Source organism: Frankliniella occidentalis, unplaced genomic scaffold (genome assembly GCF_000697945.3).
Source record: "Frankliniella occidentalis isolate FOCC.00 unplaced genomic scaffold, Focc_3.1 Scaffold2, whole genome shotgun sequence".
In the NCBI taxonomy this organism is placed as follows: Eukaryota; Metazoa; Arthropoda; class Insecta; order Thysanoptera; family Thripidae; genus Frankliniella; species Frankliniella occidentalis.
This window is the reverse complement of record NW_026267132.1, coordinates 3,930,943-3,946,159: the sequence shown is the minus strand read 5'-3', so window position 1 is coordinate 3,946,159 and position 15,217 is coordinate 3,930,943. Positions and strand designations below refer to the sequence as shown.

At 38.2% G+C, this 15,217-nt stretch overlaps 2 protein-coding genes and 1 long non-coding RNA gene across 8 annotated transcripts; 2 read left to right on the top strand and 1 right to left on the bottom strand.

Annotated features, from left to right (window-relative positions):
- Window positions 1-121: 121 nt before the first annotated feature.
- LOC113214007 (uncharacterized) lies at window positions 122-10,512 on the top strand. 4 transcript variants are annotated; one of them, XM_026433240.2, is made up of 20 exons: window positions 122-317; window positions 981-2,569; window positions 2,796-3,759; window positions 3,853-4,020; window positions 4,147-4,224; window positions 4,409-4,468; window positions 4,593-4,670; window positions 4,862-4,978; window positions 5,332-5,385; window positions 5,689-5,742; window positions 5,873-5,963; window positions 6,049-6,131; window positions 6,210-6,533; window positions 6,616-7,711; window positions 7,802-7,956; window positions 8,050-8,143; window positions 8,237-8,419; window positions 8,498-8,745; window positions 9,329-9,469; window positions 9,716-10,512. In XM_026433240.2, exons 2-20 carry the CDS (start codon window positions 984-986, stop codon window positions 10,376-10,378), a joined length of 6,237 nt encoding a protein of 2,078 aa, XP_026289025.2. In that variant the 5' UTR covers window positions 122-317; window positions 981-983; the 3' UTR covers window positions 10,379-10,512. The 4 variants fall into 4 exon arrangements, with proteins under 4 accessions (XP_026289025.2, XP_026289027.2, XP_026289028.2 ...); XM_026433241.2 differs by having other exon boundaries at window positions 305-441; XM_026433242.2 differs by lacking the exon at window positions 4,593-4,670.
- Window positions 10,404-11,148, bottom strand: LOC127748897 (uncharacterized). Its single transcript, XR_008010838.1, has 2 exons — window positions 11,013-11,148; window positions 10,404-10,905 (listed from the first exon to the last, which is right to left on the bottom strand). It is a non-coding gene; the product is annotated as an uncharacterized LOC127748897 (long non-coding RNA).
- LOC113214009 (60S ribosomal protein L17) lies at window positions 11,124-13,999 on the top strand. Of its 3 annotated transcripts, none has more exons than XM_026433244.2 (5): window positions 11,124-11,222; window positions 11,720-11,817; window positions 12,023-12,157; window positions 13,343-13,538; window positions 13,813-13,999. In XM_026433244.2, exons 2-5 carry the CDS (start codon window positions 11,737-11,739, stop codon window positions 13,956-13,958), a joined length of 558 nt encoding a protein of 185 aa, XP_026289029.1. In that variant the 5' UTR covers window positions 11,124-11,222; window positions 11,720-11,736; the 3' UTR covers window positions 13,959-13,999. The 3 variants fall into 3 exon arrangements, with proteins under 3 accessions (XP_026289029.1, XP_026289030.1, XP_026289032.1); XM_026433245.2 differs by having other exon boundaries at window positions 11,203-11,268; XM_026433247.2 differs by lacking the exon at window positions 11,124-11,222 and adding an exon at window positions 11,248-11,279.
- Window positions 14,000-15,217: the final 1,218 nt, after the last annotated feature.

Sequence of the window (15,217 nt, the reverse complement as noted above, 5' to 3'; positions counted from 1 at the left end):
GAGAGGAGAACGAAGAGTGATGAAGTTCTGAGTGCCACCTCCATCTTCCGTACATCTAGGTCTCAATATAAACATGGCCGCAGTTCAGGCAGTTCACCGGGAAAGGATCTGCCTGGCAGTGTGTCCAGGGTCTGCCGTGCCGTGCCGTTGCAAGCCAGTCGTTTGCGACCTGTTGCAAGGAGCCAGATCCAGATCCAGATATACATGTATATGCATGGTTCCAGCAGTCTTACGAAATGAAATGAAGAAAAGAAAGGACTCGTGATTCTTAGTCATTTGTCATTTGGTTGAATTTTGATTTTTCATTTCCCATCACTGTAAGTCTGTTTGAAAAAGTACCTTGACCATAAATGGATACTTTTCATGTTTGTTGAATACGTTCCGTTCACTCACCACAAATTTTTGACTGTGTAGGGAATGCCTCATACGAGCATATGAGAGGTACATTTTTTATTATTTTTAACTTTGAGCAATGATCAAGAGGCTTGCTTTTTTATGTCAGAACGTGAACCTTGTTTGTGTCACATGTTCGCAGTAGTGTCTGTTAAAATGCCTTCGATGTCGTCCTGTATATGACGATCTTAACCCTACCTATTGTTTGGGTTTTGTTTTTATTGAGACAATTTCTCGTTCCTAATTTACCATTCATTGTTGTTCTCAATTAAATTCTCTCTTCTATCTCCTGATCCCTAATGATCAAGTTTGTTTTTCAACAACAGCTCATCTGAAATATTTGTATTCCGTTTAAATTTTTTGGTGGTTATGGGAGTGCGAAGCGTGTAGGATGTTATTGTTCTGGTAATAAGTTTTTGATTTTTGAACGAAGTCGTTATTTTTATGCCGTTATACAACCTTATACAGTCCATACCCTCCTTGAATTCTGGTTACTGGTTGTTTCCAGTTTATATGTTCAGGTCATGTACCTGTGAAAATTTTACCTTTTGTCTTGTCTTTACATATTTGTTTTCATGCTTTTTCAGATCATGAGTGATGGTCTAGAAAATTCTGCAGCCTCTGATCAGATAGATCAGGAAATCCAAAAGATTCTTGATCAATATGGGCCAATTGCTCTAACCCTGATTAAGGCCAAAGTTCAAAAGTTTTCGTCAAGCCCCAACAATGCAGCAAGTAATTCTCAAGATGATCAAGCCTTGAACGCAGCAAGCAATTCGCAAGATAATCAAGCCTTGAATGCAGCAAGCAATTCGCAAGATAATCAAGTTTTAAATGCAGCAAGTAGTTCTCAAGAAAACCCAGCTTCAGTTAAGAAAAGGAGAAAATCAACGAAAACTTCAAGAAAAAAATCGTGTGATGAAAACTTGCAAAGTTCAACACTTAAAAGCTCAGAACCTCATTCAAGTCGGAATGAACAAAGCGTAGAAGTAGACGTTACTCATGTCACTTCAAAAGTACTTGTCACTCCTGAAGATGTTGAAACTAATTCTTCTCCACATAGAGAAGACAGAAGCAGATTTGCCAAGGGGGGTGAAAAGCTACCTTCAGCTTCTGAGGAGTCTTCTAAACCTCGAAAGTCCTCTCATCGACGTTCATCAAAGGAAGGCTGTCAGTCAGAGGATGAGGATGTACCTACACACTCTCCAAAACAAATATGTGCACCTTCCTCTAAAACCCGAAAGGCTTCTCATCGGCGTTCATCAAAGGAAGCCTGTCAGTCAGAGGAGGAGGATATACCTTCAGACTCACAGAAACAAATGTCACCTTCTACATCAAGGAAAATTCCTACACAATCACCAAGAAAAAAGAAGAAGCAAAGCGATGAGGTTGTTTCAAAATTTTCACCTCCAGCTGTGGTAAAAGATTCAAGTACCAATACTTTTTCAGAATCTGTGAACAACTCAGATTGGAATGTAGTAGATCGGGATTGTTTCGTAAAAATAGAACCTATGCCTCAAACAGCTATGATGCAACCTGGAGCAGTGTCCAAAGCCAAAGTGGCCAAAGAATGCAGGCCTATGCCAAAATCAGTTAAAGAGAAAATTCTATCAAAGGTCAAAGTGACATCTAGAAACAAATCTCCAGACCACAATTTTTTGCCACCTTTACCCTTTAAAAAAAAGACTAAATCCTCCACTACCACAAGGCATTCTAAAGATCAAATGCTTGTAGCTAAGCCTTCAAATAGTATTTCATCAGATAGATGTGTAAATTCAACAAAATCTCTGTCTAAGGTCAATCTTTCTTCAAAGGCTACCAATACCAAAGGCCAAAATCTTGTAGCTAAATCTTCTCATACTAATTCATCAAAGTCTTGTGAGAATTTGAATACGGATCAATCTGAGGTCAGTCCCTCTTCCAAGATCCCTAATCCCTTGTTCAAGACTCCTAATCTTCCGTCCAAGATTCCTAATCCCCTGTACAAGAGTCCTAAGCCCAGTGATGAAATTGATGAAAGATTCTCAGATGGTTTCGAGAGTTATTATAAAGTCAAGAAGAATAAGATAGATCCATTGAGACAGATAGAAGAAGAAGATGAAATCCTAGATTTTGAAGCTGAACAACCAGGACAAGATGATGCAATTTCTCTCTTTGCGGAATCTGTAATGTTCAAGTAAGTTTAAAGCATGTTCCACTTCTTTGTGACATTTCATTAAGCTTGTATACCACCCCAACTATCTGTAAACTTTTTCAGTTCTTCTCTATTTCACATTGATTTTACACTAGATCCTTTGAATTATCCATATTGTTTTTGTGGGCAGAGAGTCTCCCAGATAACCAATTTAGGTGGTAGTTTTTGCTGTACCATATTTATTAATTGTATTGGTCATATGTTGCAGGAATGAAGCTGGATGGCTGGATGATGAGGAAGGTTTCCAAATGCGTCAAAAGTCTTCTCATATTACAGATGATGACTGTGATTCTGTAGCATCATGTGGATCAAGCAATAAATACCTATCTGATCACTCTGACGTGGAAGAAGAAGTCTGTGAAAATTTTGAAACAAGTGCACCTAGTACATCAGAGTACAAAGATGACAGTGAAGCTCTGACTGTTGAAAAACAGTTTTCAGTGCAGCACAAAGAACATGCTTTAGGTGTTCCTGTCGAAAATTATGCCAAAACTACCCTACTCAGTGATTCTGAGCAGCCCTTGGAGGAGTGTGGCAAAAAGGGTGTAGTATGTCCTCCTGTAAAGGAAGTGTGTGCTGTGGAAAATTTAAAACCGTCCCGCAAGAGACATAGAGAGGATTTGAACGTAAATGGTAACAAAAGTCGTGATGATATTGTGACAAAAGAGCAAAGTGTTGGTCACAGAAATAATTACCCTGTTGAAAGTGATGAGACCATTCACAAACATGTTATACTTGACAATAGTGAAGCAACTAACCTGAAGGAAAAGCAGGAATGTGATAAGTATCACCCAAATTCACAGCAGTTAAACAGCAGGGCACTACCAGTGCTATCAAATGAATCTTCAACTGGAAAAATTGATTCAGTTTTAGCAGGTACAAATCCTACAAGGTGTAGTGAGGACCGGATATCTTCAAGCGGTATAAACACATGCAGCTCTGCTAGTGACAGCACTGCCAAATCAAAGTCATTTGACACCAACCCTAACTGTGCACCTGATCCCAATTTACCTAATGTTCGCCCTAAGGGACAGACTCCTCTAGAGCGAGTCGAAAAACAGAGAGACCAGGTTGAGGACAATGGGCTTCTTCCCCTACCACCCCACATCAAACCGCTACTAGCTAATCCTAGGCACCCACTACTGCCTGATCCTCAAAATCAAACTGTCATGGTACTTCATTTTTCCTCTTTTGCATTTTTTGTTCATGAGTAAATGTGTTTTAAACTTTATTTTATTATTTGTTTATTATTGTTATTATTATAGGCTTCATGCAGACCAGGAGAAAGGACTCACTGCCCATCTGAAGTCTCTTTCTTCAATACACAGAATGAAAGAATTGGACTCCTTCCTACACCACCCCCTCTTAAACAACCACTGCTACAGAATCCTAGGTACCCACCATTTTCTGCTCCTCAAAATCAAGCAACCATGGTATGTGATTTTTCCCTCTTCAGTAATTGTTTTTTCATCTTCTTTTCGCCCAATCCAACAATTGTGGTTTATGATTACTGTATGTGAATTTATTTTTAATGTGCTTGGAATTTAATGTTTTTCAAGGTTTCTCACAATTTTTTGGAAATGCCTCGAAGACAATCTGAAGACTTTCCCTTTCCTAAAGAAACTTCTTCTTCCTGTGTAAGTACATTTTTACATTTTGTTTGACCTTGAAGAATTTTTACCTAAATCTCCTTAGATCAGTTTTTTGAGAATATCACAATATCACTAATCTAATCTATCTATTTTTCAAGTCATTGACTACTTTTCTTTTTGTGCTTAGCTAAATTTTTAAAATTAATCTTGACTCAATTCTTATTTACAGGATTCTATGAGATTTTCTCCTGTATCTGGATCAATTACTCCCATGCCTCCAATGCAGACGGTAAGGTTCATTATCAAATACGTTATCTCAAGTACTATCCTATTGTCTTGTGCAGAAGTTATTTTATCTCTGAAGTTTACCTAATTAATATCAGAACATTACCTAGTGCATTTTCCCCTCATAGGCACCACAAATGCAAGCAAAAGAGGATATGCATCATTCTGTAGATTCCCTTTTTGATAGCCAAATTCTTCCCTCGCATGTAAGAAAAAAAATTTATCTCATATAACACACCAGTCAAACAGACACTTCAGTACGGATATAGATTATGAAAGTTGTCTTGTCTGTTGACATTGATTTAATCCTTAATGGTTTTCAATCCAGAATCTGATTTTCATACATTTATTCTGTAAAACAAAGTAGTATGTGAGCATTTATAATTTTGTCTTTTAGGTACACACCAAGAGTTATCCTTCCCCATCAGGTGCAATTTCTCCCATGGTGCAATCAGAAAGGACAAATTTGCTTTCTGTGGACACCCAATTTGAGAAAAACACTTTCTCTTTGCCTGTAAGTAAATACTGATAACACTTGTCTTCTTAGTCATTATAACATGTGTAGTGTAGTTAAAGCTGACAATCAGTATGAAATGAGCTGGTTTGCTCATCAACTCTATTTTTGGGGTTCATTTGCAATGAACTTTCTTATATTTTTCTCTATCTAACTTCGTCAATGTTCAAAATCAATGCCCCCTGTGTTGACAGACTATTCTTTACACTATGTTATGTTCTTGTTTTGTGCATTAGTCCTTTCTTTGTCTTTACCTCAAGTTCCTCAAAATTTTGGGAGATTATCTTGGCCTGTCTATCCCATTTTGTTTTTGTTCATTAAACAATGAAATTTTGTGTGCCTCTTTACCACAGGTTGAACGTGGTATTCAAGGCTCCTGTGATGGTCACCTTATGCCACCTATGCAAGTAAGTCATAATGACAGCTTACTGGTCTAAAATTTCTTCAGCTTTCTCAGCTTATCTTTTGTAGTCTCAGGGCATTCTCTAAATCTGCTTTACCTTTTTCTTGAAATCAATTACCTACGGTAGTTGTATCAGCATTATTACACGTTAGTAACTAAATAGTAATTTTTTTTTAATTTTACAAAGTTGCTGATTTTTTGCCTCTTTCTTATAAAAAATACTCTTATTGAATCTCTTATTGCAATGGAAAAAGTTTCAATTTCTGTTCCATGTGTTCTTTTTTATGTGTTCTTTTTTTTCCTTCAGATGAACCCATCAGGGGTTGTTGATGCTGCATCAAATACATTTATGAACAACACGGTACAGTACCACTTGGTTTATCAAACTAAATCATTTCAAGTTATTGTTTTGATAAACAACCTACCACATAATTGAAACAAAAGCTTGTGTCCATTTCTAATTAGATGGGTTTTCTCTCTTACTTTTTCAGAATGCCATAAATAATTGTGGTACTTCACAAGAAGTGGATCATGTCATGTTGAGTAAAAGAGATATCGATCTTAGAACCCCTGTTGAATTTGGTAAAAAAGACTTTAATAGGTGGTATTTATGTGTAACAAACTTTTTGTCTTCATGCTTTTAAAATATCTTTTTCATGTATTTTAGTGGATAAATTTCTTCTTCCATATTGCCTTGAATACCTAACCAATGGAACATGCATGGTTAATAAATGTTTACGTTTTCATTATGTAAGAACCCATTGATAAGATTCCTCTTACAGTATTTTAAACTTTGTACCCTGTTCATAAATTGTTCTTTTTTTCCAGTTCCCTGAAATCAAGCTGGCTGAAATTCACAATAAATCTTATTTGCAGTACATATTTAAAACTCTAATATTAAATTATGACTTCTGGGTCGAAAAGAAATTTCCTGAAGACCTAAGAGCTTTGGGGAATCATCGTAATCAGACAACACTTTTGAACTTAAGTCAATATCTCTGGAAAAGAATTACAACAACAGGAAAAAATTACTCACACTTGTGGAAAGATATTGCTGATGCTTTGCGTGCTTGCGGACTCTCACCAGGCTTAATCTTATATCAAGTTCTGTCAATTATTGTCAACCTCAAGCCTTCCTCTGCAGATTATGACGTAAGATTAAGGTTGTCATGAACCGTTTACAGGTACCTATTACTTCTAACTCTAAGAATTGCTATTTTTGTTTTGGTTTTAGGCCATTGATAAATTGTTGGTGGTATTGTATCCTGACCATATTGAAAATCAAGGTGTAGAGTGGGGCGACTTGGGTCCTTTAAGGAGCCTGGATAATTACGAACTTCCTGAGAATGTCCTTAAAGAAGTACTTAAAAGTTTACTCATGAAACCTCTAATAACAGATGCTGATACATCAATTTGTGATTACCTGCTGACAAATCTACCCAGAAAGTGGAAACCAAGAAAGCCTGTTGAAGTTAGAATACTCGATTTAATTAAAAAATTGACCCAGGAGCTGGTTATTGCTCATCCTGCCAAGAGTAATGAGATGTTGAAGCATTTTGACCTAAATTTAGGGAATTCAGTTAGTGTAAACTGTATACCTAAGTCAAGCTTTCAATCAAAAAGTGTGACCAAGTCAAGACAACGGTTCTATCTTGCAAATAAGGATTCAGATTATCTTAGTGTTGGAACCACATTAAACGGACAAAGTCTGCAAACCATTACAGGTCCTAATTATCAGGCTGAAGAGTCTGCAGTAACGTGTGGATCCATCTCTGAAACACAAAATATCAATGTTTCTCCTAAAACCATTGAAAGTGCAACCACTTGCATCAATAATTCTAGAGAGGAAGAAGTATCCTCTAGCACAGAAGAAATCAAGACAAGTGCTCAGCCAAGTGATTTGATTGAAAGCTCACTGGGCTGTAAAGCTGAGTCAACATCTGCATTGGAAAAAATTTCAGTAAAGGTTTTAGGATTGGAAAGATCGGTATTTACTGTTCCTGAAGAAAGTGCTGGTCAGGGTACTAACACACCAAACTCAATATCTACTTCTCAACAAGAAGTGGGCGCTCCATTGAAAGAGTCACATTTGGGTAGACCAGCTGGAAAGTCTGTTGAGAGATCAAAGCCTCCAAAGACAAGACTAAAGGACGAGCCCATATCATCTTTGGTGGTGAAAAACAAGATGGGTGTCTTATCCAAAGTTCTACTTCACTGGCGAGACCTAGATAGAGTGAAATCTGGGAGTATCCAAATTTACAATGAATTCAAAAAGTCAAGTGCTGAAGAAAGGTGCTACAAGTATAGTACATTCTGTACTGCTGTTAAGGGTGAGTAATATTTCTAACTAACCAGGGTTTGGCAATTATATGTATATTTTGTAATTGTGCTGAATTTTTTAATACTCTTGTTTTCACTAGCCCAATGGTGTGGTCATAGTACTGATTGTCACTCAAAATCAACAGTTTTTAGGATTGGTCTCTTGTTACTTAAAGACTTCCAGACTGATGGTCTTTGGGAACAAGCAGACAATATCCTAACTACAATCCTGGCAACGGGTATAACTGAGATAGAGGTGAGTAGCATAGACATGTGATGTTATTATAATTTTTCAATACTGTTTACAATTTTTTGAACCACTAAAATGAAAAGTTCTTTTCGGTCTCAGGTCGAATCTTTTTCATCTGCTTCCATTGTGCTTATGAAAGTTCAAGTTGATTTGCATAATGGCAGGCTACAACAGGCACTAGATACATTTATGGGTACGAAATTATTCCCAACTTACCTAAATGTTCCTCTGAAGTAAAAATTTAAGTTTGATATTCCATCTCACAACTTACATTCCTCCCATCTAGCATGCAATCTGCACAGTGACAGAAGTAAATGGACACCTGATTCCATAGATGACGACGATGTCAGAAGGGATGAAGTTGCTGGTGATCTCCTTGAAAAATGCATTCAATTAGACACATTTGTCTTGAAGGCTGAAAAATTATTTAGATGCATGATGGATGCCAAAGAAAGCTATAGGAAATTTGGTATGAATATTCACTTTAAATAAGTTCTCTAACTTTGTATTTTTAATGTACTTACTACTCTGGTTGTTTTTTGGCTAGATGTAGCTTCAAAGTTCTATGACGAGGTCCTGCGATCTCTTATGAAAGCCAAAAAGAGCAGAGCAGCCTTTGATTTGCTTGGTTGGGCTCTTGACAACTATAGCTTTGCACCGAATGAGAGCACAAGAAGAGCGCTAATTTTACAAGTTCCTGAGTTTTCTGAAGAAGAGCAAATTAGGCTATCACCACTTATTGTTTGGCTTATGCAACAGCAGCCATACAGTGACGCCGTTCCACACAATGTGCAGGTTTGGATCCTTTTTTGTTCTCCTTCGGTTTTTTTCTTATTGGGTAAAATATCTCATTGTCATCTCTGTTCTGTTCCTTAACCTGGTGAAGAGATCTTTTGACAAAATTGCTAATTGTAACCGCCATGATGTTCAAATCTGTTGCCAAGTGTGGGTGTTGACCTCTCCTTATCTTATTTGTGTTATTTCTGAACTTGTAAGTGCTGAATCATACAAGCCTACTTAGTGACATGTTCAGTTTTGGTAAAATGTCAACCACAAACAACAGAATCTAGGTCCTGCTAGTAGTAACCTACATGCTCCTTGAATTCTATCAAGCTGGTTTGGACAGTTCTGGATTTTGTAAATTATTTCCATGATAAAGCAGACTTTTTAGCTTTGCTGTAACACAAATGCAAATATGCATTTCATTGTTATTTTTTAAACTAAAAATTTTCTGAGCTTTAGGTTCAAAATAAATTTTTCAAACTGTTGGTCATGTCATTTGTATCTTATATCAATTTGGGAAAAGATTTTGATCAGCCCAATAGCAAAAATGAATTTCTGTTCTTGTAAGTAATTTGGCCGTATGATACATTTTCAGGCTGGCCAGAATGTGGTCATACTATTACCATCCACATGGTTTAATTGTGAGGTGCGCTGCCTCATGCGATTTCTCCTAAATACTCACATTGCAAACCTCCCCCCATCCCAAGAAATACCCAATATTGTAGTAAAAATCAAGGTAATTTATTCCTCTCTTAGGATTTATCATCCAAAATGAAACATACAATTTACAATCAAAGTTCAGTACCTAAGTGATGTAAACTTCAAATATTCTTAAGACTTCAAAATGTTGAAAAAAAATTTGTTTTCCCGTGCCAGATATGTGTATGTTATACATATAACTATATAAACTAAGTATCCAGGTTGCCCAGATCAGACCCATACTATCTGTTTTAATTCTAATTCTTGGGCCCTATGTTTACAGAAAGGCAGCGTTCCCCAAGAAGATGCAGGACAAATCACACAACCTTTTGGACTCATGAATGTTGATTCATCAATCTCTGCAATGCAGAATAGACTTCATAAAGTACTAACTGAGGAAGAATTTCCCCTCATTAATAATTTCACAGAGTTTAAAAATGAGAGTATCACTTTGGATAAAGCTCTTGTGCAAGAATATGTTCATGATCGAAGAAATAGAGGTAGAACTGTTGAAAACCCTCAACCTAGATGTCTATCTTCTAGAGGTCGAGGTCTGTTGCAGGCCAGAACTTGCCCTAATCCAATGCAAGGGTTAGAAAGAAGAGATTCCTTGGGACAACAGAATGAGTTGGCATCATTTGAAGAACAGAATGGATATCCTCGTCAAGAGTTTGATGTACACAGGCAGCCACCTCAACATTTCCCACAATCTTTCCCTCAAAATCAATATCCCCCGAATCAATATCCCCCAAATCAATTTCCCCCTAATCAATTTCCCCAAAATCAGTTTCTTGATTCATATGGTGGTCGCCCTTCATATCCTTCGCGTGGTAATTTCCGAGCTCAAGGCACCAGAAATAACAGAGGTTATCAGAATGGAAGAGGTTCATACAGCACCCGCGGTAGATACAACTGGGGTCGTGGAGGACCACACAATCCTTACTGAGAATCAATTAATTAGACTTGCTACATTAAGTTTTGACATTTTTTTATTGAATTATAGTTGTAAGTTTATATTCAATGTTCACATATTGTATGTTAACCATAATCAATAAATCCTATTTTTCTTAGAAAGATTTATATACTGAAGTACATAAACCTTCCCTATGAGTAACAATCATGACAGCAGAAATGTAAAAGATGCTTAATGACACATCCGCTTTATTTTTTAAAATATTGACAAACTATGTTAGCCTGATTCAAAATATTGTCAATGCAAAAGAAAAGGTATGACGGAGCAGGTCTGAAGCAGGATAAAAGGATTAGGGGCGATTCTCACAACATATCAGAACAACTCAGAAAAGTGAACCAGTGCAATGACATGTGCATGTAAATTCTATATGTTCGAACAGTATGAGTTGAAAACGTACACACGGAATATTACTAAAGCATTATTTTTTTTTACTCTTAGCTTCTTACAGAAGACGCGGGAGATTTGATTTTTCTTTAAAAATACGATTTATCTTTGGAAACCTGCAATAGATCATAAACATCAACAATCATGCAATATGCTGCAGCAGACGACAACCCAACACCAACTTAATTTTGATTAAATGCAATCCAAATTACTACAGCCGTACACATTTTAAAAGAAATCAAGTTTGATGAGGAATTTTTTTTAAACAAATACTTAAATGCTTGGGATTAGGCATCAAATTCTTTTGGTAAATTCAGGCTGAAACCAGAACATTTTGTAAGGTTGGTACACAGTCACAGCAGTTGAAAACGGAAGGCGATGGCAAACCACACTGCTGCGTGACGTCTTTTCCGGTCAAGAACCGCTTCGTGAGGTACAGCCGTGATCATTTTTCTGAGTTCTTATCGTATTTCATCGTGGTATATTTCAAGTATTTATTCGGTCTTGTATTATTGTTTTCATAACCGACCCTCCTGCTTGAAATATATTCCTCTTTCAAAGATTTACTCGTCGCTCCAGTATTTTTTGTGTAAATGTGGCGTGTTCTAACCTACATTCACGTTTGGTTGCCGACGTAAATACTTGTGTCCGTACGCGTTGCAAACATTCGTCCAATTTCTGCACCCTTGTTCTAAATCGTGTTCTTTCCATTGCCCAGTGACTGAAGTAACTCCTCCCAATTCGCACTCATCGTCGAATATCTCCACATGTTCGAGTTGATGCTCTATGCCACAATTTGAGACACTTAGTTTTTCTCCTTTTCTGATCCATTCCTACTTTTTCTTTTCTCGTGATATTCCTTTGGCTTGTGGTAGTCCTATGAGACCTCTAGCGGTTTGAATAATCACCGGGTATGTATTGTGTTTGCAGGTTTGCACGAAGCAATCATGGGTCGGTACTCTCATGAGCCCGAGGTGGTTCTCAAGTCATGCAAGGCGCGTGGCTCAAACCTCCGTGTTCATTTTAAGGTAGGTGGTTTGTGTTGGTGCGTTTGTGACATTGCTCTGCATTTGTCTTTGATTTAACTGGTCATACTTTTAAGGATATGATGAAAACAGCACGTCAGTCTGAAATCATGTTGTGGTCAAATTTAAATCTGATCCTTACAAGTTTGAGTTTGTCTTTCCTTGAAGATTTCTGTGACATCTAAGTAATATAGCTTCTCTACTCCAGAACACCCGGGAGGCGGCCAAGACCATCAGAAAAATGAGCCTGAGGAGGGCAGTTAGGTACCTTAAAAATGTTACCGAGAAGAAGGAATGTGTTCCTTTCCGTCGTTTTAACGGAGGTGTTGGCAGATGTGCTCAGGTATTGTAAATCATTTTTCTCAATGAATCCTTACTTTTGATTCTTTCATGTTGTTGTGATGACTCACCTAGCTCGCTTTGACTTTGATGAAGATAATTCTTCGTTCCCTAAACACTTGATCTGAGCAACATGGTAACTTGTATTTTGGACCCCCTTTAATATTTTTGCATGTTATGATGACTCACCTAGCTCGCTTTGATCACGATGAAGAAAAATCTTCGTTCCCTAAATATGTAATCTGAGCAACATGCATACCTGTATTGTTATTCTCTCTATTATGTCGCATGTTATGATGACTCACCTAGCTCGCTTTGATCATGATGAAGAAAAATCTTCGTTCCCTAAATATGTGATCTGATCAACATGCTTACTTAACTTCTGTTTTATTTTCTGAATGTTGTATTTTTTTCTCTGATTATTTTAGCTCACTTAGACCAAGATGAGGAATTCTTTCTAGGTTGCACGTTTACATGTTGATTCCTGTAATTTTATCTGATTTCCTTCATCTTTACTATTTCTCCATCCAATTTTTCCTTGATTTGGAGTTACTGAGGATGTAGCATGTTCATATGATGACTCACCTAGCTCGCTTTGATGATCATGAAGAAAATTCTTCGTTCCCTAAATACTAAATCTGAATAACATGTTACATCTTGCTACATAGTGTCTCCCAACATTTTGATATGATGAACCACCTAGCTCGCTTTGAGTAAGATGAAGAAAACTTAGTTCCCTAAATTATTGTTCTGATCTTAATGTATGGGACACATTCAAATTCCCCAATTCTTTTCCTGGTCCTTAGCTGAATATTTTTATCTACAGCCAAGTTTAGGTGGTAATCGTGCTACACTACCTCATTTGTGTTGATTTACACTTCATATAGTTATAACAAAATGTGCCTCTTAAGGGCCATCTTCTAGTAATGAAGTTTAGCACTTGATTTTCATTTTTTTTTTCTGTTTGAGTTAACTGATAAGCCTACTAGAGTATTTCCCTTTTAAGAGAAACTCTTAGATTTTCTTGTTCTTGCCATTGTTTGTGATGATCTACCTAGCTCGCTATGAGTTACCTGTGAAGAAAACTCTTACGTTCCCTATTCAATAATGACCTGATGGCAATGGCAGATGTTATTTTGATGCACGCTTGTCATCTCTGTGTGGTGTTTCAAACTGTTTTCTGTTTCAGGCCAAGGCCTGGAAAACTACCCAAGGTAGATGGCCCAAGAAATCTGCCGAGTTCCTGATCCAGCTTCTCAAGAATGCTGAATCTAATGCCGACTACAAGGGTCTGGATGTTGACAGGCTGGTTATTGAACACATTCAGGTCAACCGTGCCCCTTGCCTTCGCAGGAGGACCTACCGTGCTCACGGTCGTATCAACCGTACGTATTTCTTTTGTATTTGTGTCATTCAGACAAACTGTTTCTGCCTGGGCATTCAATTTTGAAGTCATACAAAGAATTTGAGTTTTTTTTTTTTTGTAAATTACAATGGGAGCTCAGCTACAGTGGCCACATTTATTAGAGTTGGACATTATTCTTAAGTGGGGGTATGGTATGAGTAATTCTTATTACAGAACTACTTCAAAACCCAGTGTCAAAATTTGTCATACTTTTCCATTCCCTGTAAGTCACCAAGTCATTTCTTTCCTTGCAGCTTACATGAGCTCGCCCTGCCACATTGAGGTCATCCTTACCGAGAAGGAGGATGTTGTCTCCAAGGCCACCGATGATGAGCCTGCAAAGAAGAAGGTCTCCAAGAAAAAGTTGGCTAAACAGAAGGAGAAGATGATGCGCGAATAGACCACTGAATGTTAATTCTCAATAAAAATTAAAAATCCAAAGTGTTTGGTTTGCATTTATTTTTAAGGTGTTTCATATAATCCATTCATTTGTTTTGTTTCAAGTATGAGGTAGGCTGACCTGAAAAAGGAAGAACTTAGTTGTGGGTACTGTGAGGTGCAAGCATGAGGGTCGATGGGAGTGATGAAACAGTCCATTTTTCGTCGAGCTATCATGTTATTGTAACGATTACCGTGTTAGGAAAATGCTGTCAAGGCCTGTTTTGTGTAAAAGCAAAGTTTGGTGTACCTGTGGTGTGTACATGTGACTATTGTTGAAGGCAACTGAAATGGCTGAGCTTAATCTTCTTTGAGAGTACTGCTGAGACACTTTTAGACAAAGCATTAGTTCTTATGCCCGTATGGGTCAAGGAAAAGCTTTTCCAATCAAATTTACCTCTAAACTGCCGCGTTTCCAAACTGTTGGTGCCAAATTGCTACGGGCCGTGGATTCCTGACCTATTCTGTTTGACGTCAATGTCTTATTTATGGACAGATCAGGGCACTGTGCAGTGGAGCCCACCACTGCTCTCTCCACGCTCTGCATTGCTGGGTGGCCTAATTTGGCGATAATGAATGAAGGCTGGTCGGGTATCATGCGCCCCCGACAAGATGGATGGATGGATTATTGGGCGGGCGAATAGCCGGTCTGACCATTTCTCATTTTTTTTCGACTTCGACCCTACTTCTCTCCTCCGCCAGACTAGCATTAGCCCTCGCGGTTTGCCGGGGCGGAGCAGGTGCGAAGCGAACCCCTGCCATCGGAAGGTTAGGCCACCCATTGCACTCCCGTGTCTGGCATTGCCGCTCTTGTCGGCGCCTGGTAGTTTCCGTGGCATTGCTACGGTGAGCCGAGGGAATCTCGCTGCTTTTATCGCCTCTTTCCGGTTATAGTATTTTCTCTAAGGAGCGCGGATCATTCCGTTCAATCGAGAGGCTGGCAAAGATCAGATGTTCATTCAGGACCGCGGAGAACCTTACAGCCGATGCTCTCGAAGTCGAAGTGACCGAAAAAGAACACCCTGTAAAAATAAATTCGTAATCAAAGACAACCAGCATAGAATTCTCTAAGGGGCAACACCCGGCCCCCTCTTCCCCCATTTCCCTTCTTTATATCCTAGTAGGACCGGTCCGTGTCGGGCGTAAGAATAAAGCGATATGATGAAAAAACAATATTGTGCTACGCGCAGTCCCAGCAGGTTTACCCCCGTCCCCTTCTTT

Excerpts from the sequence above, each read along its gene's own strand:
- LOC113214007 (XM_026433240.2), top strand. The coding sequence starts at position 984 with ATGAGTGATGGTCTAGAAAATTCTGCAGCCTCTGATCAGATAGATCAG. Across the intron at positions 5,386-5,688 it reads ACCTTATGCCACCTATGCAA|ATGAACCCATCAGGGGTTGT; the intron begins GTAAGTCATAAT and ends TTTTTCCTTCAG. Across the intron at positions 8,420-8,497 it reads AGAAAGCTATAGGAAATTTG|ATGTAGCTTCAAAGTTCTAT; the intron begins GTATGAATATTC and ends TTTTTTGGCTAG.
- LOC113214009 (XM_026433244.2), top strand. The coding sequence starts at position 11,737 with ATGGGTCGGTACTCTCATGAGCCCGAGGTGGTTCTCAAGTCATGCAAG. Across the intron at positions 11,818-12,022 it reads ACCTCCGTGTTCATTTTAAG|AACACCCGGGAGGCGGCCAA; the intron begins GTAGGTGGTTTG and ends TCTCTACTCCAG. Across the intron at positions 13,539-13,812 it reads TGCTCACGGTCGTATCAACC|CTTACATGAGCTCGCCCTGC; the intron begins GTACGTATTTCT and ends CTTTCCTTGCAG.